Source organism: Eschrichtius robustus, chromosome 16 (genome assembly GCF_028021215.1).
Source record: "Eschrichtius robustus isolate mEscRob2 chromosome 16, mEscRob2.pri, whole genome shotgun sequence".
NCBI lineage: Eukaryota > Metazoa > Chordata > Mammalia > Artiodactyla > Eschrichtiidae > Eschrichtius > Eschrichtius robustus.
The window spans coordinates 51760675-51784619 of record NC_090839.1 but is presented as its reverse complement, the minus strand read 5'-3'; the positions used below and the strand labels follow the sequence as shown (position 1 = coordinate 51784619).

Sequence of the window (23945 nt, the reverse complement as noted above, 5' to 3'; positions counted from 1 at the left end):
CCCCGGGCTGGGCCTCAGCGCCGATGCCACCTCCTCGGGGAAGGCTTCAGGGAACAACCCACTGCTGGGGATCTGCCCCCGCCGGGCTCCCTGAAGGCACCTCCCTCCCTGCCAGACATGCTTGCCCGTCCTGGCAACAAGGCGGCTCCACGGCCCCAGGGGCGAGCACTGAAGCCAGCAGGGCAACTAGCAGGGTTGAGGGAGGTCCCTGCAGCAGGCCCTGCTCAGTGGGTGGGGACCAACACAACTGGGGCTGGAGGTTCCTGACTACTCCTGTGGCCACAGTGCTAAACTGACCCATGGACATGGGGGTGGGGAGAGCCCCAATGGACAAGGCTGCAGCTGGGATGGAGAGGAGCCCTACTTCCCAGGGAGGACAGGTAGACCCCCTACAATAAGGAAGGTGACAGGCTATGGGAATGTGCAACCATAGCAACCCCTGACAGCACCACTCAGAACACCTGTGCAGCTGAGCCTCAGGACAGATGCAGCAACTAGAAGTAGCATCCTGCCCTGCCCAGCTTTAGTAAGAACTGCACCAGGGGTCCTCAGGTCACTGGAGCTGGGGGGCCAGCGGGATGGTTGAGACAACTTCAGAGTGTGACCCCCCAGCCCCTATTGGATCAGGCCTGAGCATCCCCTGCCGAGAAGGCAGCTCCCCCGCCTCTAGAAACAGCTTGTCAGGGCTGGGGGAGGGGCCCTGGCCTAAAGGCCTGCCTTGCACGGAATGATTAATTACAGGAAGTAGAGGGGGTACTTGTGTGGCCAAGGTCCTCCACCCAAGCACACCACATACTGCCTCTGCTCCACGCCCAGCATGCACGCCAGAGTGAGCACCTGAACTCCAAGCTGAGCCCCCTCCTCAGCCCAAGAAAGGTTCTCTGTCCCCTTGTCCTTAGGCTGGAGCTCTGGCTGTCTCCTGCCCAGTGGGAGGGGCAGAGGCCTCTGGGTGGGGTGTGAGAAACAGGGCAGATCCCCCAGACCAGGGCCACCTCACACACCAGGACATTTCAGCACATCCCAGAACCCCAGATCCTCAGCACACCTCAGCCAACCTGACAGGATGCTGAGGCTTGGGTAGTGGATACACCTGGCTGTGGGGAGGGGTCACCTCCGGGGGTCCTCAGGTATCAGGTCCCCTCCAGCCTCTCACCCTCAGGCCAGCATGGACCTCAATGGACTAAAGGCTCTGAAGCTGCAGCTGGGCCATAATTGGTCCTTACCCTGGCCTGAGACCTCAGGATGGTGACCCAGAGAGGAGGCGGGGGGGTCAGGAGTAACATTCCCAGCCCACACCCAGACCAAGGACACGTTTTAGTTAATTCAAGAAGTCATCCTCAGAAAGCAGGACCCAATATGGAAAAGACACAAGTGAAGTTTAATCAGGAAACCCAATCTCATACGTCTTCTGGGAGAGGCACAGCCCTGGACCTGTCTTCAGATTGGGGGGTGGGGGCGTGCACAATGGTCCAGCCATTTCTTGCCTCCATGCCCCTGCCTTTGGCCCAAAGCTCTGCCTTCTTACCCCCTTCATACCCTCTGGCCACATGGGACCAGGAAGGAGGAGTGGAGCCCTGAGAATTCGGGTCTGGGGTCACTGACTTCCTCACCCACACCTCCCGGTCCCTCCAACACATGATGCCCACAAAAGAGGGTCATGCCCGGCACCTGCAGCAAGGCCGGACACAGGCTGCTGGGAGCTGGGGCCACCCTCGGGGCTGAGGCAGGGGTGGGGCAGCAGGTGGACTGTCCTCAGGAGCAAAGTTGATAGGGTCTCCATCCCCGCCCCCCAAGCAAGTGGCCCCACACCAGCACCCTGAGATCAGACTGTGGGGTCCGGGGCCTCATCGGCTCTTCACCAGGACCCTGTAGAGTGAGAAGCTGAGAACGGCAGCGACGGCAGCCCCGACGGCCCCCAGCGCCACCCGGAGCCAGAAGGAGGTGGCGTGCAGCTCCCCGTGGACAAGGTGTCTGCAGGAGAGAGGGGAGTCTTGCTGCTGTACCCCCACCTCCGTCTCCTACAAAGTCCCAGAGCCCCACTCAGCTGCTCCGTGTCAGTGCCCAGCATGGCAGGACCCCCAGACGAGAGAGCAGCCTGTGAGGCCAGGCCCCGAGGGCCCCGCCTGGGCATCGGCATGGGCACCAAGGCCCACCCTGCAACCTTGACTAACTCCAGTCCTGACACCACAGCTGTGCCACTCTCCTGGGACAGGGAGGGGTCTCCCACACAGGGGCTTCGATCCTGGTACCCACGGGAAGGCGGCCATGGTGGCAAGCCGGGTGAAGATGGCCGCGCGGGGCTCGGCTGGGCCGGCACAAGAGAACAGGGCGGGGGCGGGCAGCCGGTGCCTACGGCAGAACTCAGTCGGAGACAGACCAGGCAGCAAGACACCTTCGGGCAAGTCAGCCTTGGAGGAGACGAAGAGGCAGGGGGTCTGCCTGTCCATGTAGTGGCGCTGCAGGGGGAGGGGCCATGTGAGTGTGCTGGGGGACACCTGCCCACAGCCCTGCTACCCAGCAGGGCCCCCAGGGTGGGCGGGACCTTGCCTTGTAGACACTGGCGCACAGCGAGAAGGACCTGGGGTGCCTGCTGTCAAACATCAAGCAGGCAATGTCACAGGTGGCGTCGGCCGAGGCGGTCAGGAGGCTGTCTGCACCCACCTCACACAGCTGAACAGAGAGGGTGGCCTCAGAGGGGCACAGGCTAGGTCTCCCAGGGCCGCGTTGGGCGGCTCCCTCAGCATGCACGCTCTAGGCCTACCCTGGGGACCCCCGCACTCACGATCAGGTACTTCTCCTGCCCGTTGACCTGCACGGTGTCGATGGTGTAGGCAGAGGGCTCCCCAGCAGGCTCCCCAGCATCCTGGTGCAGAGGGACGCCCCTGAAGCTCGCTGCTCGGACTCTTTCCAGAACCCCTGCCCCCCAGGTCCACGCACGGCACACACGGACACTCACCCCCAGGCCACGGCCGAGGAAAGCCTGCAGGAAGGAGGACTTGCCCACTCCGCGGGCCCCCACCACCTTGCACAAGAAAACGTTTCTCTGCGTTTGTCCCTTCTCCTGGTCCAGCCTCTTCTCCCGGGTGACTGTGGGCAGGGGGCAAGGATGAACGTGAGGGAGGGGCTGCCGGGGAGGCACTGGCTGGGGGCCGGTGTGAAAGCGGGCACCCACCTGTGATGGCGTGGGCCTGGGAATCCTGCTCGCAGAGGGTGGGGAAGCCCAGGTAGCCAAGGTGCTCAAGACAGTGCTGGACGTCCAAGTAGGTCACCAGACTGGGGACGGGGAAGTGGGGATGTGGCGTTACAGCAGGGCAGAGGATGAGGCCGTCTCAGTGGGTGAGGGCTGCACTTACGTCCACTGGCAGAGATACCCGTGCAGGGGCAACCGACCGGCCTCGGTGCGGACCGTGCGAGGGAGCTGGGGCCCCCAGGGAGCAGCAGGAAACACGCTGAAGAGGCTCTGCAGCTCTGCTGGCGAGAGGGCGCCATCCCGGTCCTGCGGGCAGAGGAGCTGCGGTGACACGTGCGGGCGGGAGGCCGAGGGGGGGGCTCAGTGGGGCCCAGCGCCCTCACCTGGTCATGCTTCTCGAACATTCTCTGCACAAATTGGTAGCCGCGGTGGTTGAGCTCAGTGCTGCATCCGGGGGGCACACGGAGCCTGCGGGTGCCAGGATGGGGGTGGGGATGTGCACACCTCCTTGTGCTCCACAGGGCACCTCCTCTGAACACAGGCCGTCCAGGCAGGCAGTGAGTCCCCCCGCCAGGGAGAGACGCCCCGATGGCCCCCAGCACAGGGTCCAGGAGCCCCAGGCCCCATCCGACACAGATGGGAGGCGAGCCCTGAGCCCGAACGCCACTCACGGTGGACAGAGGTAGTTGGCCGTCAGCTCAAGCGAGTCGCCATAGCCAAAGCGCCTCAGGATGGTCCACGTGGTCTCGTGGCGGCCTCGCTGGATGAAGAGCATGTTCAAGAAAAGGAAGCCTGCTCAGGAGAAGCAGAGAAAGGAGTAACACCAGGCACAGCCTAGCCTTGCCCCACACCCCACGCCCGGGGTAGGCAGGGCGTCGGGCCTCACCGTCCAGGGTCAGCCGGTCATCCTGCACGCCTCCTGCCACATTCTTGCTCACCACCATCTTCACGTCCTCCAGGGCCTGCGGGGCAAGAGGGTGCCCGAAGCAGGACATCTGCTTTCAAGAGAAAGTGGCCGTTAGTCAGACAGCTGCCCTCTCCATCCGTCACAAGGGCAGCCGAGGCGTGGGGTGCGGCTGCAAGCTGGGAGGGTGGGTACCGCCAGGAGACAGAAGAGGGCGCACCTGGAAAGCGTTGAGCTCCTGGTCACTGAGCACCTGGTCCATGTCCTGGTCTGAGAGCCTGAAGATGCGTGTGAGGGCCTGGGCGCACTTGGGCATCAGCTGTGGGGACAGTGGCTCAACACCCCACCGCTCCCTCCTGCTCGCCCTCCCCACCAGCACCTTCAGCCCACCTGCTTGGCCTCAGGGTCATAGAGGGGAGCAGTGGGGTGTAGCACGGCCTTCTGTGCATAGTAGAACAGCTCTGAGATGTTTTTCAGGTTCTTCGCCGAGCACTGGGACACGTGGGAACAGACTCAGAGGGGGAGGCAGGGAGGACCCCTGTCCTCGCCTCTGCGGTCCTGGCACCCCCGGGGCCCTGCCCGCTCACCTCCACACAGGTCTCGATCTCGGGGAACTGGCTCATGATGGGCAGCACAGCCTCCATGGAGCCCCCCGGCCGCAGGTCCGACTTGTTGCCCACCAGGATAATGGGGACCCTTGGGGGAGAGACCCACGGTCACCAAGGATCAGGGAGCTGGCGGGGCCCAGTCCCCCTCCCCGAGCCCTGCCTATTACCTGGGCCCCCTCTTGGTATCCCCATTCACCAGTGGGATCCATTTGGTTCGGATCTGAAAGGTAAGACCTGGCCATGAGAATGGGGGCCTGCCCGGCCCACAGCTCCCATGTGGAACTCTCACTTGGCTCGAGGAGAGAGGGGGGAGATTGAGGGCCACTGAGAGTCAAAGTCACGGCCACTGGCAACAAACCCAGTGGGGAAGAGCAGCGGGCAGGTAGGACCTCATCTGATCCTAGCAGTTCCCAAACACCCACAAAGGGCCTGAGATCAGCAACTCCTCCCGCAGACCTCAGAGATTCAGACGCAAGGCCATCCACGCTCTCGGCGGGAGACAGGGTCATGGGAACTCGGGGGAAGCTTTGGGGGCCCTAGCCAGGGTGGCTCCGTGAAGCTCCCCAGTGGGGCCAGCCACGGGTGCAAGTTGCCCAGAACCCGGGTCAACTGAGCGTCCGGCTGTGGTGTGTGCAGAGAACAGAGAACAGGTGGATGACCAGGCTGGGCGCCAGTGACAGAAAGCTGGGATGGACAGAGAGTTCCCTTGCTCACCTTCTCAATGGTGGCCTCCTCAGACACGTCATACACCACGCACACCACGTTTGCCTGTTGGGGGCAGGGAGAGGGATTGTATGGTGGGATCTGAAGCTCCCTGCTCCACTCACAAGCTGGACAGGACAGGGCTCAGAGACTGGGGGAGCCCACCCTTCCAGCTGCTCCCAGGCCGAGTCACTGGCTGTTGGCCACTCACAACTCAGGCCAGCCCTTCCCTACCCACTTCTGCTGCAGATGCCAGGCCCCAGTACTGCAGCTCTGGTCAGCGAGTCTCCTGAGGGCTCAGGACACAGCCACCCTTAAACTTGACGCCCCAGCCTCAGCCCTTCGCTCCCTGGTCACTACAGGCAACAGCAAACAGAGGACAACAGCACAAGGTGGGGGGATGACGGCAACACAGTGGCTGCGGCCTGTACCCTTGCCCAGTGGCACCCCCAGGACACACATGCTGCAGGGGCAGCACCCCCACCAGGAGCTTGGTCCAGGCACAGGTCCTCCTGTGCAGAGGAGAGCAGAGAGCTAGCTGTGCAGCCCACAGCACTGGTCATGACACCCAGGGCAACCCAGAGGCCCAGGACAGTGGACTGGACTAAGGAGTGGGGAATGGGGGTGCTGGGCACAGAGCTGTCCAAGGGATCACTTTCAAGGACTTGGAGACTGCTCCCCAGGGTCCACCAGAAGAGGGAAGGCTAGGCACGGAGGGCTGTAGGCTGTCCAACCACGCATGCAGGAGGAAGGAATGGGCCTTCCTCCCATCTCCCAGCAGAGTGCATCACAGGGACCCCAAAGACTCTCAGTGCTAACAGGTCACAACAGAATTAGCGAGGCTGCGGACACTCTGGGCACCTTAATCCAATCCCTCAGAGAATGAAACCGATCAAGCCAGGGTGGCCATACCCCCAAGGCCTGAGCCCTGACCCCCATGCCCAGCACCCCCTTCCCCAGGACCCACTGTACCTTGTGAATCTCGTCCTGGAGCTCCTCGACTGTCTGCTCAGCCTCTGGGTGGAAAAAAGAGATCCCACTGCAGACCTGCCGGAGACGCCCGCTCCTGGGCGCAACCGCGGGCGGGCGGCCCCTCTACCTGAGTAATCCACGATGTGGGTGGGCACCTTCTCTGGGGTGACGTCCGCGGGAATGGTGATCTCTTCTGCCCGGGGGGGGACCTGGGGCAGACGCGGCCGTGAGGACAGCCAGGAAGGGCGGAGGGCGGCGGCGCCCGGACCTGGGCCCTTCTTGGGCGCGGGGACGCGCTCGGCCTTACCTCCTCGGGGAACTCCTCGCCCACCAGCGACAGGATCAGCGACGTCTTCCCCACCTGGGCTGCGCGGGGCGGCGCGGTCAGCGCGGCGGCCAAGGTCGCGGCGCCTCTCCCCACCCCGGCCCCAAGACCCACGACCAGGCTCGACCCCCGCCCGACCCAGGCCCAGGCGCCTACCTACCCTCGCCCAGCAGCAAGATGCGCACGTCCCGCTTCATGCTGGCCGCCGGGAGCTGCAGCCCGACCCCGGTGCAGGCCCGGCCCCCGCCCACGACCGCGGTCCCGACCCGCGCTGTAGCTGCGCCCGCACTTCCGGCCCCCGCCCGCGCAGCCGCACTAGCGAGGCGGGCGGGCCAGACCGGCCTGCCTGGCGGCGCCACCGCGTGGGCGCGCCGGGCACTGCCGGCCAGGGGGGCGGGGCCTTTGCCCAGTGCCGCCCCGCCCCGCAGCTCCTGCTCAGGCTCCCGCGGCTCTTGCAGGGGTCAGGATCCCTGGCAGGGAGCAGGAGGTCTGGAGGTTGGGCAGAAACTGAGCTCAGGCAGCCTGGAGTGACCAGGAGACAATGCCTCAATGCAACACCCACATTTATTTGAACTGTACAAGGTAGAAACAAAAGCCCAAAGGAAAAGAGGCAATAAGCACTTCATACATGTTCAAGGTCTTGATGATTTGCACACACTCCTGGGCAGCCGGGTGTGGAGGCGTGAAGCCCACCCAGCCATCCTGGCCCAGCACAAGGCCCCTGGCCAACCCAGCTTCTCAGCCAAGCCTCTGCCCAGGCCAGGTGCCCGGCTGACCAGCAGGGCAACACCCGACCCCGCACTCCCCACTGGGGGTCAGTGGCCTGTGACTTCCCACACCAGTATCTCACTGTGGGCCACCGTGAAGAGCAGCCGAGCAGACGGGGCAAACCTGCACAGCTGCACCGAGTCATCATGGCCAGCAAAGTCCTGCACGGCCCCCGACGCACAGTCCACCAGCCTCAGCACACGCTCTGCCGGGGGACAGCATAGGGTGGGCTGGGGCAGGTAGGGTGCCATGGGCCCTGTGCCTGTGTCTGTATAGTTCCAGGACCCAGGGTTCCTCCAACCCACCCTGGCTCTGTCTCCAGCTGGGACCAGTGCCTCATTGGGGGAACCTGGCACCCCACCCCCCCCTCATTTCCTGACCCTATCTAAGACTCCCCTGGAGCAGGTGTCCTCACCCCACTTTCAGGGATGAGGGGTACGGCTCAGTGTGGGGGCACAGGTGTACCCACTGGGCCCCACTCAAGACACCAGCACTCACCAGAGAAGCCAATGGCCATAAGGTGGGCCCCAGGGGACAGGCTCATGGACACAGCAAAGAAAGGCAGTGGGATCTTCTCCATCACCTGCAGACAGCAAGCGTGAGGCACTGGGCAGGGGTTCCCGTGGCCCCGAGACCTGCCCCTCCCCAGCCCTGGGTCCCTCAGAACCACATGGAGGGGTGCACGTGCCTGCTTCTGGCGGAGGCTGTAGAAGACCACCTCACGGTGCACACCGAGGCCCGCACACACCAGCAGCGCCTCATCCCAGGGGCAGAAGGCGGCGAGGGAGGGCGGCAGGCAGCTGGGAACCTATGGAGGGCACAGCACATTGTGGCAGGGTGGGGGGCACCCCGCCCACAGGGCCACCGGGACTCTTACCTCCGTAAGGGCAGGCGCTGGGAAGCTTAGCCAGTCCACGAGCTCACAGCGGTCCTGCAGCCAGTTGGAGGCCCAAACGCTGACCTGCTGGTCCCCGCTGGCAGCCAGCCACAGGTCCACACCCTCTGCCCCGAAGTCTCCATACTGGGGGCATAAAGGCTGGTGGGTGCTGCCTGCCCTGCTCTCCCATCCCCTTCCCTGCCGGCACCCTCGGCTCAGGCTGGGCCCTGCAGGCTCACGAGGCTACTTCACCTCTCTTCTCGTGCTCTGGATGGTGCAGATCGGGGCTCCCCGATGGTCACTCAGCACACGGAAGGTCATCCCCGTGCGAGGGCGACTCACAGCCACGAGCCCATCCTTGTCTCCGGAGAGGATGGTCTGACCTGGGCGAGGCAGAGACCACGCTGTTACTTGTGAGCCCCTAGCCCTCAGCCCAAAGGTGTGACCTGGGCCAGGCAGAAGCCGTGCTGTCACCATGAGCCCGGCCTCACCGTCAGCAGAGAAGGCGATGGCCGTCAGTGCAGCCGAGTGGGGATGCATCTTGAGCTCCATCGCTATGCGGGGGATGCTGAAGAGCCGCAGCGTGCCGTCACTGTAGCCCGCTGCCACCCGCTGCTGTTCTGGGCGTTCGCAGGATGGGGGGCTCCAAGACAGGCAGAGGCAGCTCTGGGGACCCACGGTGGGAAAACATCAGAACTCCCCTGGGGAGGGGGGAAGGGGCCCGGGCCCAAGGCCACAGACAGACACCAAGGCTGGAGGGAGGATGAGGCTGCCGGAGCCCCGGGCGTGCACCCCAGCCCCAGGCGCCCCCCCGAGTACCTGGCTGAGCACCTGGAACTGGATCAGCAGCTCCATGCTGGCCACGCTCCACACCCTCACGCTCCCATCGTCACTGCACGTGGCACAGTGGGACTCGCTGGGGCTGAAGACCACCTCGTTCACCTGTGAGGAGGCACCACCCGACCTGAGGCCCATGGCCTCCCAGGGGGCCATTCCTGGGCCTCATCACAGCAGGGGGGGTGGGGCTGAGATTGTTGTGTGTGTGTGTGTGTGTGTGTGTGTGTGTGTGTCATGTGTATCGAGGGAGAAAGCAGTTGTGTGATTACACAGAGTCAGGATCTCTGGTGTAAAAAAAAGGAGACAGGCCGTGCACCAAAGAGGTAAAAAAAATAGCCGAGTCCTGAATGTGAATTTCAAGCATAAGTATAAACTCCTGATGCATTTTATCTTAGAAAAATAATAATTTAGGTCTGTTTGGCTGAGACGTGATGGGCCCCTCTGGGCCTCAGACCGTGACCTCTAAGCCCATTTCCCACTGGAGGGGCCACAGGCTCTAGAACAGCCAAGTCCGGTCTTGGGCGGAGTTGCAGAGGGAGAGGCTGGAGCACCTGTGGTCCACAGAAGAGGGGGGACCACCAGTGACCACCAGCTCAGGTCAAAAACTCAGCACCCTCAAGCTCATGCCCTGGTGGGTGGATAAACTCATCCTATCTGTACCACAGAAGCGTATTTAGCAGTAAATAGGAGTGAAGCACTGACACTCGCTACAACTCGGACGGACTTTGAAAACACGATGCTCAGTGAGAGAAGCAGATAGAAAGCACCACAGAGTGTGTTTCTGTTCACAGGGACCATCCAGAACAGGCAAACCGACAGAGACAGAGTCGGTGAGCGCCTGCCAGGGGCTGGGCGGTGAGTGCTTAATGGGTGGGGGGTTTCCTTCTGGGATGAAAGTGACCGCGGTGATGGTTGTACAGTTCTGCAAATGTTTCAAAAACCATTGACGTGACATGGGTGTGTGGCCCACAGATTATACCTCAACATAAAGCCATTACCAAAGAAAAAGGAAACACATAACCCTCACTACCTCTTTGTTGGCTACTGTTACGCCTGAACAAATGAACGTAGAATTTTTTTAAAAAAGACTCAGGAGCCAACTTGAAGACCCTGCCACCAGCCGAGGCCAGGACTCCATGAGCATCAAGAGAAAGTGACGGTGGGGAAGCCAGACCCATGTTTCCACCCACCAGCCCCTAATAGCTCTCAGAAAGTAACACATTGGCTGCTGCTGGGGAACTTGGTCCACGAGGGAGAGACTCATCTACCTGTGCCCTGTCCCAGCCCCGGAAAATCTGAGAGCTCTCGAGGCCACTTCCCTCCTGAAGGAACAAGGTATCTGACTACTGCCACCTGCAACTCCTGCCGCCAGACGAGGGCATCACTGGTGGGAGACACAGTGCTACCAGAAGGAAGTGACGTTGGGACTGGCTGGCCCTGACTAGACCCTGGCCCGGCTTCCAGACCCCTCGGACCCCAGGGAAGCATGTCCAACAACGGTGGTGGAAGACTCCAGGGTGGATGACCAGTTTTCTTCAACACGTAAATTACAAGAGAATAAAGTGGCGGGAAAGAGGAAGGGTCAAGAAGGCCACAGGGCCTGGAGCTGCTGCACGCGGACACGGCATGGACCCCATGCCCACGCGGAGGGGCACGTGGTTCCAGGGGTACAGCTGGTCCTGGGAACGCCTGGACGCTCACAGCTGCGCTTGGGCTGGGAGCACCCTGGGGGCGGGGACGGAGGGAGCGCGCAGCAGCTGCCCGGCCCGTGCCGGGCTGGGATCCCCTCAGACATCCTCGGCAGCAAGCCGGTGGCCCAGCGGCCTCACCTTGCTCCGGTGGCCGCTGATGAGGCGGATGCTGGTGCCCTCAGCCCAGCTGACATACCAGAGCGTGCCCGCCGTGGTGCCCACCACACCCATGTCCATGCTTTCGTGGAAGACTGCACTCACGACGGCCCCGTCAAGTGTCAGCTCACGCTCCATAAACACAGAGCTAGACCTGGAGGGGCAGGGGGTCAAAGGGGTGGCAGCAGCGAGAGCCGAGGGAGCCAGGTGCTTTGGCCCACAGGCCCTGGCCTTGCCCGAGCATGTCCCCTGGGGGATGGGCCCAGCTGGCAACAGAGTGCCGGCTCCCAGACACACTGTGGATGCTCACCTGACCCCGGAGCCCTTGCGCCTCAGCTCCGGCACGGCCCCCACGGCCCACAGGCGCAGCCGCCTGGTGTTGCTGCCACTGACCAGACGCGCGCCCGAGCACAGCAGCACTCCTGGGGGACAGGAGATGCCGTGAGCCACGTCCCCAGATGCCTGGGACTCAAGATGGTGTCCACCGCCCCAGCACCAGGACTCCCAGGGAGAACCGAGCCCCAAGCTGTCAAGGGCCACAGGGGCTCCGTCAGACACCCACCGATCTCACCGTCGTCCGCGTCCCAGGCCAAGAAGCAGCGGCCGGCACACATGTCCCAAACACACACCTGGCCAGCATTGGAGCCACAGTAGAGCAGGGGTGTGGTCCCGTAGCAAAGCGAGGTCAGCTCGCACCCCCCCACCTCCTCAGGGATGGGCTCTCGGTGGACCTGGAGGAACATGAGTGCAGTGTGGGTCAGCGATGCCCTGGGGCCCAGCCAGACCCCATCCTCCGAAACCTCCTCTGAACCCTGGCACCTGGAGGCTGACGTCGCCCCCACGCTGCTGCAGGAGCCACAGGGTGACGGCACCCTGGCCCACGCAGGCAAGCTCGCCGGCGTCCCAGGGGTTGAAGGCCACGCTGTGTACCGGCTCCGGGAGGCACGTGGAGGACACAAGCTCGTAGGTGGCCGTGCTCCACAGAGCCAGGGTGCGGTCGCCATAGTCCCCTGGGGGAGATGCACAGTGACCACGTCAGCTGCCCAGGGTTCTCAGGACAGGCAGGGGAGTCCGGAGACCACTTTCCTCCGCCCCCGTCCTGCTGACCCAGCGTGACGAGGAGCCTGTCATCTGGCGAGAAAGCCAGGGCCTGGACAGCAGTGTCATGGTGAGAAAGGAGCTGCCGACAGGAGCCCCCCGGCACATCCCAGACACGGATCTGGCAGCGGGAGGCAGTGCTGCTTCGGCCTGAGGCAGAGGCCAGCACCTGGCGGGCAGGCAGGTGGGTGGTCAGCAGGAAGGGTGCAGTCCACGGGCCCGTTCCCGCTCTGGGTAAAGGGCTGCTCTGGAAGCGAGAGCCAGCCGCACGCAGTTCGAGGAGCCAAGCTCCGAGGCACACCTCGGCCCTGGGCATTCAAGGCGGGCTGCAGGACAGGCACCTGGACATCATGGCTGAGGGCCAGCGTGGAGATCTCCTCAGGGTGGCCAAGCCAGTGCTGCTGGACACCAGAGTGCAGGTCCTCCACCACCACCAGGCGACCACACGTGTAGGCGAAGAAGCCTGTGGGCAGGGAGGAAGCGCCCGCCCCATCAGCCCCACAGCCCCAGGCACTCGTGCCCACACCCCCCAACCCCATCCCAAGGAGAACTCCTGCTCACAGCAGGAAGTGCCACCAGGAGGACACACCCGCCCTGCAGCCCAAACCACCTGCGGGCCCCTCCCTGGGGCCTGGCCTAGGGGTGGACAGAACTGAGCCCGCCCTGCAGCGTCTGGGCCGTGGCCCCCACCTGTGTCCGGCCTCCAGACCAGGTTGGCGCGCCCGTTCCCGTTGTAACCCATGACGGCCTTCAGGTGCAGCTGCTCATCGCCAACAGCAGGGAAGGAGAGGCCCTGTGAGGAAGTGGACCCAGGACGCTGGCGCCGGCCCCCCCAGCCCAGCCCCCCAACCTCAAGCTCTGCCCATCAGGCCGGGCGTGGGACTGAGCCTTGGGAGATGCATGCTCCCGGGAGGAGGCAAACGGCAGGAACGTGGGCACCAAAGTCTGCACACGGTGGCCAGCGGGGCTGGGAGCCTGGCATGCAGCATGCAGACAGGGAGGCAGGAGGAGAAGATGAGGAGGCGCCTGCTGGGGGGGAGATGAAGGGGAGCCAGGACCATGGAGTGAAGCGAGTGTGTGGGCTCAGCAGGACACGCCTGGGTCCAGTCATCGTGTGACAGTGAGAACCTTAACCAGCCCGGTGAGAGCATGGGGCTCAGCACGGAGGGGTGACCCGTGGGCCGACTGCCACCAAGGCCTGGGCTGCTGTCAGCTCTGGGAGCTGCCCCAGGGAAACCCCAGGGAGCCTGTGTCTACCGGGGAGCAGGAGTACCCCCAGACACCACAGGGCCATGCCGCCCGGACCCCTGGGCTTCCAGGATATCCATTGGTGGCAGGGGCTATGAGGACGCCCCACCCGGCCAACCTTGGCCAGCAGGGAGGCCTTGTAGCGAGTTGTGAAATGCCGATAGGAGTCTGGGCGAGTGGAGGGCTGGGCCCTGGCTCTTCCAATGCTGCAGGCACCTGTCAGGGAAGGGAATGAGGCTGTGAACCCCCAGGGACCACACAGTGACCCTCCTTGCAGTCACCCTGCCCTGGCTGGTCAGATGCTTGGGTTCAAAGGGCACAGATGAGCCACGTCCCATCACCCACCTGGCCCAACAGGGGCCTTGGGCTCTCCATTTGCCCTGTAGGTGACCATCCCTTGTCTGCCAGGGGCAGCCGGGTCTGTCCTTAGGCCACCTGGAGTCCACGTGGTACATGCACCTGGGCCCTGGTCCAGTTATGAGTGACCCTGCCCCACCCTGCTGCCCCTCCCCTGCTTACTGGGCCAATCACGGGGGTGGGGAGGCCTGCCAAGGTCCCAGGGGCCCCCCGTGGCCCCCCAGGCCCCATCACCAGCCCTGCCAGCCTCCTTCTGCACCAGCACAGGTGGGCCTGAGGCCTGGCAGAGACCCTCAGGGCCACGGCTCTCATCTGACATGGAGAAAGCGCCTGAGGAAGAGTGGGGAGACAGTGAGACGAGGGAGCAGAGTACCCCCATGCCCTTGCCCCTCCCCCAGGCCAGGAGCAGCAAAGCATGTCAGGATGGGAGCCAGACGCACATCCCCTCCAGGCCCTCCCAGGACCCCTGCCCTCACCATCATGGTCCTTGGGGGGCCTGGCACAGATGTCCAGCCAGGGTGGGGACGCCTGGGATGGCATGGGCACCTGCTGCCGGGGAAGGCCATTGGCCCCAGACACCATGTCCTCCAGTTGTCTTGTACCCAGGCCTGAGGACGGAAGGAGCTCGGCTGAGCTCAGGGTCCGGGGAGGGCAGAGCAGGAGGCGTGCCCAGCCCCTCACCCCCAACCAGCTCTGCATTGGGACTCCCAGGAAGAGAACAGCACTGTGCACCCACAGCATTTACAGTGCCAGCACCAGACATCACCATGGAGTCTGCCAGTGTGGAGGGACCACTCACCAGCTTCGCAGGTTGGGGGGGCCCCGGGAGAGCCTTGGACACTGCAGAGGTGACAAGAGAGATGGTCGGGTGGGGCGGAGGGGTGCAGAGGGAGGCCTGGCAGATGCATGTCGAGGGCAGGAACTTGCCTTCCTGGAGGGGACTTCTCAGAGGGGGCCAGAACGTCCCAGAGAAAGATGGCGTCTCCCACACTAAGGAGTTGCTGCTGGTCGGGGGTGAAAGCCACAGCCTGCACAGGCTCTGAGTGGCCGATGTACACCTGAGGGCAGCAGTGTGGCATGTAGAGACCACTGAGGCACAGCTGGAGACACCTGGCCACCAGACTGCAGACTGACCAAGAGGACCTCGTGCAGTGTCAGGCCCCAGCAGGCACGGGGGAACCTCGGGGACTGTCGTCCACCCTCCTTCCTATCCGCTGTGCGCCCGCCCAGGGCACACACCTGGCAGCCAGGGCCGGCCTGTGCTGAGTAGTTCCACACCTTGATGGCCCGGTCGGCGGCCGTGAGCAGAAAACGGCCATCCCCGCTGAGAGCTAGGACAGAGCAGGCCGCAGGGGGGACACAGGACAGCTGTGAGAGAGGGTGCTCACTGAGGGAAAAGGTCGGAGCACACAGGACCACCAGTTGGGGGAGCCCCCTTCTCACAGAACACAACCTCTAGGGAGCAGCAAGCGGCCCAGGGCCTCCCCTCCTCTGGGCACTGCGGGCACCAAGGCTGGAGCCGGGAAGGCGGGGGAGGCCAGGCCGCCAGCCGCAGTCTTGGGCTCACCTCCCGGACCAAGCGGCCCGACGTGGCATCTAGCACTGCAACCATGTTAGAGGACGTGGACACCAGCAAGTGGCCAGGGGGTGCGGGGCCAAAGCAGACGGCCACAGCTGAGTCCAGGCGGCTGCCAGCCAGGTCCAGAGTGCTGATGTCAACCCTCAGCAGCTGAGGGAGAGCAGCACGTGTCCTCACCATGACCTCCAGCCAGAGCTCGAGCCCCAAGAGCTGGGCCCGGGCCGTGGGCAGCCTTGGGCACCCATCCGGCAGGCTGCCCACAGCTCACATGTCCTCTGTGCCATGAGGGGCGCAGGGCCCAGGTCCTTTCTGAAATGAGCATGGCCTCCCACCCAGGGAAACACGCAGCCACCAGGGTCAGGGTGCCCACGGGGTCTGAGGGCCAGACTGGCGTGGCTCTGCCCTCACTGCACACAGGGAGGGTTCCAGTTGACCCACCTCATCCAGTGAGGTTGTGTCCATGACGGTCACTGTGTACTTGGAGGGACCCACAAAGGCCAGCAGGCGGCTGTCCCCACTGACCACCAGGGCACTGGGGTTCGGGCAGGCCTCCTGGCACACCACGTTAGCTGCCGGCACATGGGGACAGGCAGTCAGCTGGGTCGGGGTGGGGGGGGCGCACCAGAACAGACACTGGTCAGAGACCTACTGGTGCGGAAAACACCAGCCTGGGCTGGGCAGATCCCACAGCAGCCAGCCCATGGGGCCTGGATGTGAGGGCACCAAGACACCAGTGGGCACCACGGACTGCCAGGAAAGCTGGGGGCTCTCCCAGAGTGACCACCAAGTGACCATCTGGCTGGCCCGAGTTACAGTGGCCATGAGAGGGGGCCGACCCCCCTGCTGGCCTGGTGCTCAGGCTTCAGGTACTCACTTCCTCTTGGGGAAGGGTGGGCACAGACTCTCACTGACCTTCAATCTCGGGAGGCTGGTGAGTCCTAAAACCACACTTGGCTCTGGGGGTTCTCAGTAGTACGACTGTGGAACGCAGTACCACGGTCGGGGGCGCCACGTACCCCCACCCCCGCAGGGACCTGACCAGGGGATGGCTGGGAGGGCAGAGCAGGGCTGGGGTTGGGCCTGGGGGCCTGACCTGCCACACGAAGGATGCGGCACCGGGGTGCGCCGCTATGGTACTGGGCCAGGGAGCCCCGAGAGCAGGAGCTGAACAGGAGGCTGCCGTCGGGGCTGGCGGCCAGGCCAGTGATGGCTCCACGGTGACACCTGCACACACGAGACGCCGCTGCCTTGCCCCTGAGCTGCACTGTCCCAGACCTCCTGTGGAATCCCCAAGGGGCAGCAGACGGCGGGGCTTCCTGTAGACAGCCCTCCCCTGCACTGCTCGGTCTCCCACACTCCCCAGGGAACCTACAAACCACTGGAGCTTCCACCTCGATCGTCTGTGGGGCCAGGGCCGGCTGGCCACCCACCTGTGCTCCACTAGGACCTCGGTGGCCTCCAGGCTGAAGGAGCGGACGGCCCCGCTGCTGAAGCCACAGAAGAAGGTGGGCTGGGTAGGGTGGAAGGCAACAGCACACGGGGCCTCCTCCGGAGACGCGAAGTCGTACAGCTGGAGGACGGGGCCGTGTGAGGGCGGACAGGCTGGGGCAACCAGCTGGCCACAAGGCCCAAGAGCCAGTCTCTCTCCAAGTGCCTTGAACCTTCAGGCCCCAAACACAGGCAGAAGGACCCAGGGCCCCACCCACCGGGCCTCAGTGAGGCCTGCGGCCCTCCAGTCCCTCCCTCCTGGCTGGCTTCCCTCCGGCCACACCCCACCTGCTGCAGGGTCGCTAGGTCCCAGATGCGGACAGTGTGGTCCTGGGACACAGTGGCCAGCTGTCCCCGGCTGCACTCAGTGGCAAGGGCCAGCACCGGGGCGGCGTGGGAGCGCACCAGCACGCTGTACTCCCGGGACAGGATGTCCAGGAAACCCAGGTGGCCCGAGGAGGTGGTGGACAGCACACGCAGGCCGTCAGGGCTGACGCGGACGGAGCTGATGGGGCCCTCGTGCTCTGCGGGCAGGGTGGGTCGGTGACCACCCAGGCCTGTAGTGGGGTGGGCCCGGCACCTTGGCCAACCGGGACAGGCTGACCATATCCATGCAGTGCCCGTGCCCAGCACCCCTGCCCAGGACACTGAGAAATGCGCTTCCCTGCTGCCTGGAGCCCCATCTCCCTGTGAGCTACAACAGGCACCTCCCCTGTGACCACCCACTCCTGGGCTCAGCGACGGTGGACCCCAGCTCAGGACACAGCCCCTTGGAGCCCCATGACTGCCATCCAGCCCGGGGACACGGCCCTCCTGTGGCAACCCTGGTGGCAAGGTGATGTCGAGGCCCCACCTGCCTCCAAGAGCACAGAGGAGAAGTCCAGGGGCCAGAGGCGCAGGTAGCCATCCTCAGAGCCCACAGCACACTTGGCCTGGGAGACGCTGAGGCTGCTGATGGCGATGCCGGGGCCTGGGTGGGGGGAGGCATGGTCAGCCCAAAGCGTCAGGGCCACTCCTCCCAACACAGCAGGGCCCACCTACCTGAACTGAAGGCCTGCTTCTGTGGAAGGGGGCCACCGGGGGTCTGTGTGGGCAGGAGGCGGCGAGCGCGCCGCACAGCCATGCTCTGGTGGTCAATCTCCAGGATGTGGCCGCTGCGGCTGCAGACGTAGCTGCCCAGAAAGGCAGAGGTAACAGGTGAAGGCGGAGGGGCCGAGGGGCGGGGCAGGGAATGGGCGGGCCCTGGCCATGAGGGGAGGGAGGGTGGGGCTCACAGTGTGTGGCCGTCCTGGGCCTGCCTGAAGGCCAGGTCAGTGAACTCCAGCGCGTGGTGCTCCCCCAGGTCCACGGGGCAGGAGCGCAGTCCCCCACCTCGCAGTCGCCACAGCCGCACGCTGCCCCGCCCGCACGATGCCATCCTGCGAGGGGTAGGAGGTGAGCCAGGGAGGACGGGCCAGCTCACAACTCGCTGGTCCCAGCACGGAGGGTGGGCAGGCGGGCGGCCAATCACCTGGTTTCATCGAAAAAGGCCACCTCGAATGCCTGGATGTCAACGTCGCTGTGCACCTTCGTGAGGATGACGGCCTCTCCGCCTCGCCCCACCTGGGCCGTGCCCCACACCACCACCGTCTGCAACAAGTCTGCGCTGAGCACCCAGCGCCCGCCTGGCCTCTCCCACAGAAGCAGGCGCGTTGGGCTGCAGGGGGTGGGGAAGTTGGCCCCTGCGGCCCAGAGGAACCTACATGTGCCCACCCGGGGCTTCCACAGACATCTGTGTGCAGAAAGGAGCAGAAGACACAACCACGAGTGGAGAAGAGGCCCCGGGTGAAACACCCAACTTCAGAGATGCTGGCATGTTAAACACGCCCAGCTCAGGCGTGGGGGACTTGCCACTGAAGAGGGTGAGGCCAGTCAATCAAAGGTCAGCTCCATCCACGAGGGAGTGAAACAGACACTCTGTGGCAAGTATGGCGCAGGGGTGCCCGGCGAGGCTGGGGGAGGCCTGCGGGGGACCCTTGCTGCCTGCCTGCACCCCAGGATGGGCTGCCCCACCTCCCCGGCCTGGCCCGCTTACCATCCGCCCGTGGCGGTCCTTGCCGACACCACACAGCACCTCCCCGCTGTCAGAGAAGCTGCGGACAGAGAGGTGGAGGTCAGTGTTGCAGGCGCAACCCCCACCCGCCTCAGAGACCCTGCACCCACCTGAGGGAGCAGACAGTGTGGACTGGGCTCTGGAACAGGGACAGGCACTCTCCAGTCTGGAAGTCCCAGAGACGCAGCATGCTGTGGGGCCGTGCCTGGGCTGAGGCCAGCAGGGAACCGTTCCCGTCCAGCGCCAGGGCAGAGACCTGGGGGGCAGCAGGGTGAGGGAGGGTGTGTGCCTGCAGAACAAGCCACCCCTGGGCCAGGGTGCCCACCTTGTCTGTGTGGCCAAGGAAGAGACGCTGCTCCCGGGTGTTGACACACAGGACGACGATGACCGCATGGCAAGGGTATACGACGGCAGCCCCATCCCGGGTCCACAGGGCCTGTGCACAGGGGCCGGAGGCTGAGGTCACAGGCTGGTCGGCTTCGTCCCCCAACCCCAGCACTCCCCCGAGCCCCACGCACAGGAGTCAATGGGATGCATGCGCCAAAAGAACAGAAAGAGCTCGGGTGCACGTGTGCATGGGCAGGGCTTCCTCTAAGCCCTGTCTGCAACACAAGAAACTTTGGGATTCAGGTGACAAAAGGCCAGAGAGCCCACAAAGACTCAGAGTTCGTGTCTAGGAAGGCCTGGCGAGCACATAGCCTCCTCTCCTGCTGCTGTCCCTGCAGGGTCCCACAAGTCTCGCCCATACCCGGCCCCACTTGGCTGGACGACACGCATCAAAGCTTTAAAGGGTGAGCAAGGGCTCTCAGGTCTCTGGAAGCTTGAGCGATTGGACCAGCACCGACCCGGCTGGTGTTCACGACACAAAGGGATGCCTGCGACAGGATGTCATCACGTCAAGGAAGCACCGAGCGTGTGAGGATGCAGGCAGGGCTGGGCGTCCGCAGCGGTGAAGGGACCCGACACCTGGGGGAGCTCAGCTGTCCACACAGCCACCTCAGGGAAACACGGGGTGTGCCCACTGTCCCCTCTGTGTATCTGACACTTGCACGACCCAGCAAGAACAGAGAATCCCTCACCCATTTGGTGCTGTGACCCCCAAAGCCGATGACCCCCTTGAGCCTCAGGACCGGATCCGGGAGGAAGCTCTGAAACAGGCAGACTCACAGTGAGACCCCAAAGTGGCGAGGCTCCTGTCCCACCAGGGCTACCCCACCCAAAGCTGGTGCCTGCCTCCCAAGAAAGCCACCTGGTTCTAGTGCCTTCTGCCAGCTGCTGGCAGGAAACCAGGATTCCAATCACATTGCTAAACCCTCCAGGTACCCCAGTCCTGCGCCTGCCTGGAGCCTGAGCGCCACCCCCCCAAACCACTTGGGCTGGGGTCAGGGCACCAGCCCCCCTCCTTACTCTTTGTTGAAAACGATCCTTGCCCAAAGCCGCCTCCTGTTGGTTCTGCTTTCTGCCAGGAGACTAGATGGGAAGGGACCATCTGCCCCACGCATGTTCCCAGTGGGCAGAGACCCAGCAGCCCTCCACCCACACCTCGTCCACATCCCACCCCCCTCGGTGGCACAGTCCAGCCCCACCTTCCTTGGGAAAAGCACTCACCTCTTTTGGGGATGCATCCTCTGGGGCCGTGGGCTCCACAGTCGTCTGACGCGCAGACACGTGAAGGCTGTCACTGACCACGTGCTTGTCAGTGGCCTTCACCCAGGCCAAGGGCTCCTGGCTACGGCCACTGGGGCCACCCACACTACAGACCTCGGAGCGCTCACAAGACACGCTGACTTCTGGAAGGGGCCCGGGCACAGAGGGGGCCTGGCGGGACTTCGGGAGGACAAGTGCCTGTTAGCACCCTGTGGCCACCACCCTCAGCCCCATCTCCAAGGGCACAGGGCACTCACGGCTGTGGGGCCATGCTTCTGGACCATGAGGGCCAGGCTGTCCTGAACAAGCTTGCTGAAGGCCGCTGGGTGAGGGTGAAGCCGCGGCACAGGCCCCGCTAAGACTGCAATTGAGAAGAACCCACTGAGCAGAGTGCAGACAAGCCTGTGAGGACATGGCCACAAGGCACGGGGCAGGGGGCAGCAGTGGGCCCTGGCCTTGCCCACTCTGCAGGAGGGAAGCCACAACAACAGCTGCAGCCCACCCTACTGTGGGCCCCGGCACCCCTTCCCAGTTGGAAAGCTTTAAGCCACCAGGCACCCTAATTGGAACCTCCCACACTGGGTCTGCGGCCTCGAGACAGCCTCCCCTCACCCTTGCAGGCATCATGCTGCTGCATTCACCTCCCCAGATGCAGCATCAGGCCCCCCTCTCCCGCCGAGCTCCATGGGCCCTTCAGGCCTGAACCTGGGTCACCGCTGGCCCCACAGGCCCACCTGCCTCAGAAGGGGAACAGCTCTTCTGAACTGCCTCGGAGGATGTTTTTGAGCTGTCGCTTGGAAACCTCGGCGGGGTGGAAGGACAGTCAGCTTCCAGGGGCGGCCCTGCCGTCCCTCCACCCGGCTGCCCTCCCTCCACCCGGCCGCCCTCAGGACAGGCAGAGCCGCTCACCGGACGTGGACATAGTGGTCGTGCCAGCTCTCCCCTTTCGGTACCGGGAATGCCATTTCTCGAGGTATGGGGGTGATGGGCAGTTTTGCACGCCGGGCTTCAGCGACAGTGACAGCTACGAAGAGCAAAGTCCAGGGAAGCCCACCCAGCTCCCTCTCCCAGCCCAGACAAGACAACACCAGGTGCCAGCCAGCAGGGTACTGCCTGGCCACCAGCCCAGCCACCACCTCCCCCAGCGGCTGCCTTGGGAGCTGGGAGGCTCAAAGATGGTACAGCATGGGCATTTTCACCAAGTGCCAGGGAGGGTGTGGAGGCCAGCACACAGGGAGTTAGAGCAGGTGGGCTGCAGGCTAAGCACACCTTTAGCCCTCACCAGGATCGAAGCACAGGTCACTGGTGTAGAGGTTCCTGACCAGCAGGCTAGCACATAGCCTGATGCTCTTGAGCTGACTGTAGCGTCGGTTCAGGTAGACCAAGAGAATGTCGTGTAGGTCGAGCTGCAGGCAGGTCCAGCGGGCACCAGGGGAACCCACACCTGCCAGGTGTGCAGGACAGGAGCAAAGGTCAGAGCCTACCCCCTCACCAACCGGCCCACAGCATTCTCTGTCCTCGGCCTGTCCCCACTCTCATGGCCACAGCCACGTGCCCCTCCACCCAGGCTGTCCCTGGCCTGCCTCCCCCGTGAGCCTTCTGGCTGGCTGCCTCTCCAAGACCATCTGTGCCCCGTTCACACCTCATCTACATGTTACCTTTCCTGGGTGTCCCAGTCTCACAGATGAAAGGGAACTGAAGCCATGTGGCTGTGGACTTGAACTCCTTGAAGAAGTTGGAGAATGACACTCGGATGACCTGGCTGTCCTGTAGGTATACAGCATGGCCGTGGAGAGGAGACTGCAACAGGAGTGCAAGGCCCCCACCGGCAGCTCCCGCTCTCCAGCTTGTAACCTCGGTACACAGGTCCAGGTGAATGACGAAATGCTTGGCGGGCAAGGGCCGAAAGAGCACGTACAGGTAGCGTCCGGTCAGCCCCAGGGACTGGGTGCTGGTTTTGGGGAGCTGGATGTAATTGCCAGCAGAGACAGGGCCCCGCACGCGATACACGGTGCACTTGAGGGTCTTGTCCTGCAGAGAGACACGGGAGGCGTGGCGTCCCGCTCAGCCCCACGGAGCGCTGCAGCAAAACGGCCCAGGAGACAGAGGAGAGGCCGCCGCTCCTGCTGCCAGGCGCCCCGGCCCACTTACCGTCACGACGGCCACGTCGCCCTCCTTCGAGGACCGCTTCCACTCGTCCACCTTGAAGTGTCTGAAGACGTTGAGGAACGGCTGCTGCCACACTGGGGGACACAGGGGCGTGAGGTGCCAGACCCACCGCGAGTCTAGGGAGGGGGCCGTGGCAGGGTCTGCTAGCTCCCCAGCTGTGACAGCCAGCGCAGCGCGCGGACTGGGCTCCGGGCGAGTCTCAACACCAACCCGTCCGCGGCGGCGCCGCATCTCGGGCCCCAGACCCCGGCACCCGGCCCCGGGCCCCCAGCCCCCGGCCCTCCCGCCGCGCGCCGCTACCTCGGGCCATGGCGCCGCCGCTCGCGCTTCCCGCCTCGGCCGCCGCGCCCCACGCAGGGCACGCAGTGCGCGCCTAGCAACGGCCGCCTGGCAACGGCGCCACTTCCGCCGTCACGGCGGCAGGGCACGTGATCGCGCTTCTGGGTCGGGGCCTGACACGTGACCGCGCGACGGGGCGGGGACTGGTGAGTGACCGCGCTGGGGGTCTGGACTCCCACCTCACCGGCTGTTTCTCGGGGCGCCCCAAAACCTTGCCCGACCACTTACTCTTCTCTGCTGTCGTGCCCCGGGGCATAAGGAGCCTCCGCCCCCAGGCCTCTGCGGCCACTCCCAAGCCGGGACCCCCTGGGGGTACTCTAGCGCCACCAGCTGTGGGATCCGGGGAGGTTCCTGACTCCCTCTGGGAGTCATCTTTGTATAGGGAATGAGACGCAGCCCAGAAATTGTGAGCTGCACTTGGCAGGAGCTGTCCCCACCTATCCTGTTGCTACCTAGCCCTGTGGAGGCACGTGTGTCAGACGCAGGCAAGGTCACCTGGCCCCACAGGTAAAGCAATGTCCTACAGGACCCCGAGGGCTCCCCACCAGACCTGGAGGATTCAGAGACAGCACCAGGCGTCCTGAGACCTGAGCGCAATTCTGGGTGGCTGGGGCGCCATCTCAGGGCCACTTATGTAACATTTCTGGGTCTTGAGGCCAGGTTCAGACACCTGCCAATGACTACAGGGCGGGGTGGGGGTGGGGGGGTGTCAGGTGGGGCAGGGTGGCGTTTACAGACTTCTATGCAAAATGACCTGGCCCAGGACACAGGAAGGCAGCTGGGCAAGAGGCCGGGGCGGGGGGACCAGATTTAGGCAAAGCTTCATCTGTGAGGAGATGAGGCTACAATGGAAGGTTGGGCTGGGCCTGGTGCTGGGACAGAAGCGCCCCCTCCCACA

The 23945-nt window shown here is 64.3% G+C and overlaps 2 protein-coding genes across 9 annotated transcripts; both read right to left on the bottom strand.

The window, feature by feature from the left end:
• Positions 1-1357: 1357 nt before the first annotated feature.
• On the bottom strand, positions 1358-7107 carry RHOT2 (ras homolog family member T2). 8 transcript variants are annotated; one of them, XM_068524948.1, is made up of 19 exons: positions 6862-6998; positions 6684-6742; positions 6504-6585; positions 6377-6420; positions 5417-5470; positions 4870-4922; positions 4682-4790; positions 4485-4586; positions 4315-4413; positions 4077-4185; positions 3862-3982; positions 3574-3658; positions 3354-3496; positions 3173-3273; positions 2957-3087; positions 2783-2863; positions 2543-2670; positions 2254-2456; positions 1358-1971 (listed from the first exon to the last, which is right to left on the bottom strand). In XM_068524948.1, exons 1-19 carry the CDS (start codon positions 6896-6898, stop codon positions 1856-1858), a joined length of 1857 nt encoding a protein of 618 aa, XP_068381049.1. In that variant the 5' UTR covers positions 6899-6998; the 3' UTR covers positions 1358-1855. The 8 variants fall into 8 exon arrangements, with proteins under 8 accessions (XP_068381049.1, XP_068381048.1, XP_068381051.1 ...); XM_068524947.1 differs by having other exon boundaries at positions 2548-2670; XM_068524950.1 differs by having other exon boundaries at positions 1358-2456; positions 6862-7107.
• WDR90 (WD repeat domain 90) lies at positions 7072-23063 on the bottom strand. Its single transcript, XM_068524945.1, has 44 exons — positions 23009-23063; positions 22691-22824; positions 22394-22570; positions 22198-22306; positions 21822-21983; positions 21449-21563; positions 21274-21341; positions 20797-20900; positions 20501-20719; positions 20300-20362; positions 19972-20040; positions 19218-19328; positions 19003-19148; positions 18875-18932; positions 18311-18429; positions 18075-18218; positions 17842-17972; positions 17654-17770; positions 17089-17324; positions 16743-16882; positions 16406-16536; positions 15751-15881; positions 15301-15462; positions 14973-15101; positions 14661-14791; positions 14533-14573; positions 14210-14341; positions 13896-14063; positions 13722-13811; positions 13495-13592; positions 12819-12921; positions 12470-12591; positions 12138-12297; positions 11850-12040; positions 11593-11761; positions 11341-11452; positions 11013-11184; positions 9166-9288; positions 8838-9012; positions 8599-8729; positions 8347-8490; positions 8158-8277; positions 7968-8052; positions 7072-7674 (listed from the first exon to the last, which is right to left on the bottom strand). Exons 1-44 carry the CDS (start codon positions 23016-23018, stop codon positions 7517-7519), a joined length of 5610 nt encoding a protein of 1869 aa, XP_068381046.1. The 5' UTR covers positions 23019-23063; the 3' UTR covers positions 7072-7516.
• Positions 23064-23945: the final 882 nt, after the last annotated feature.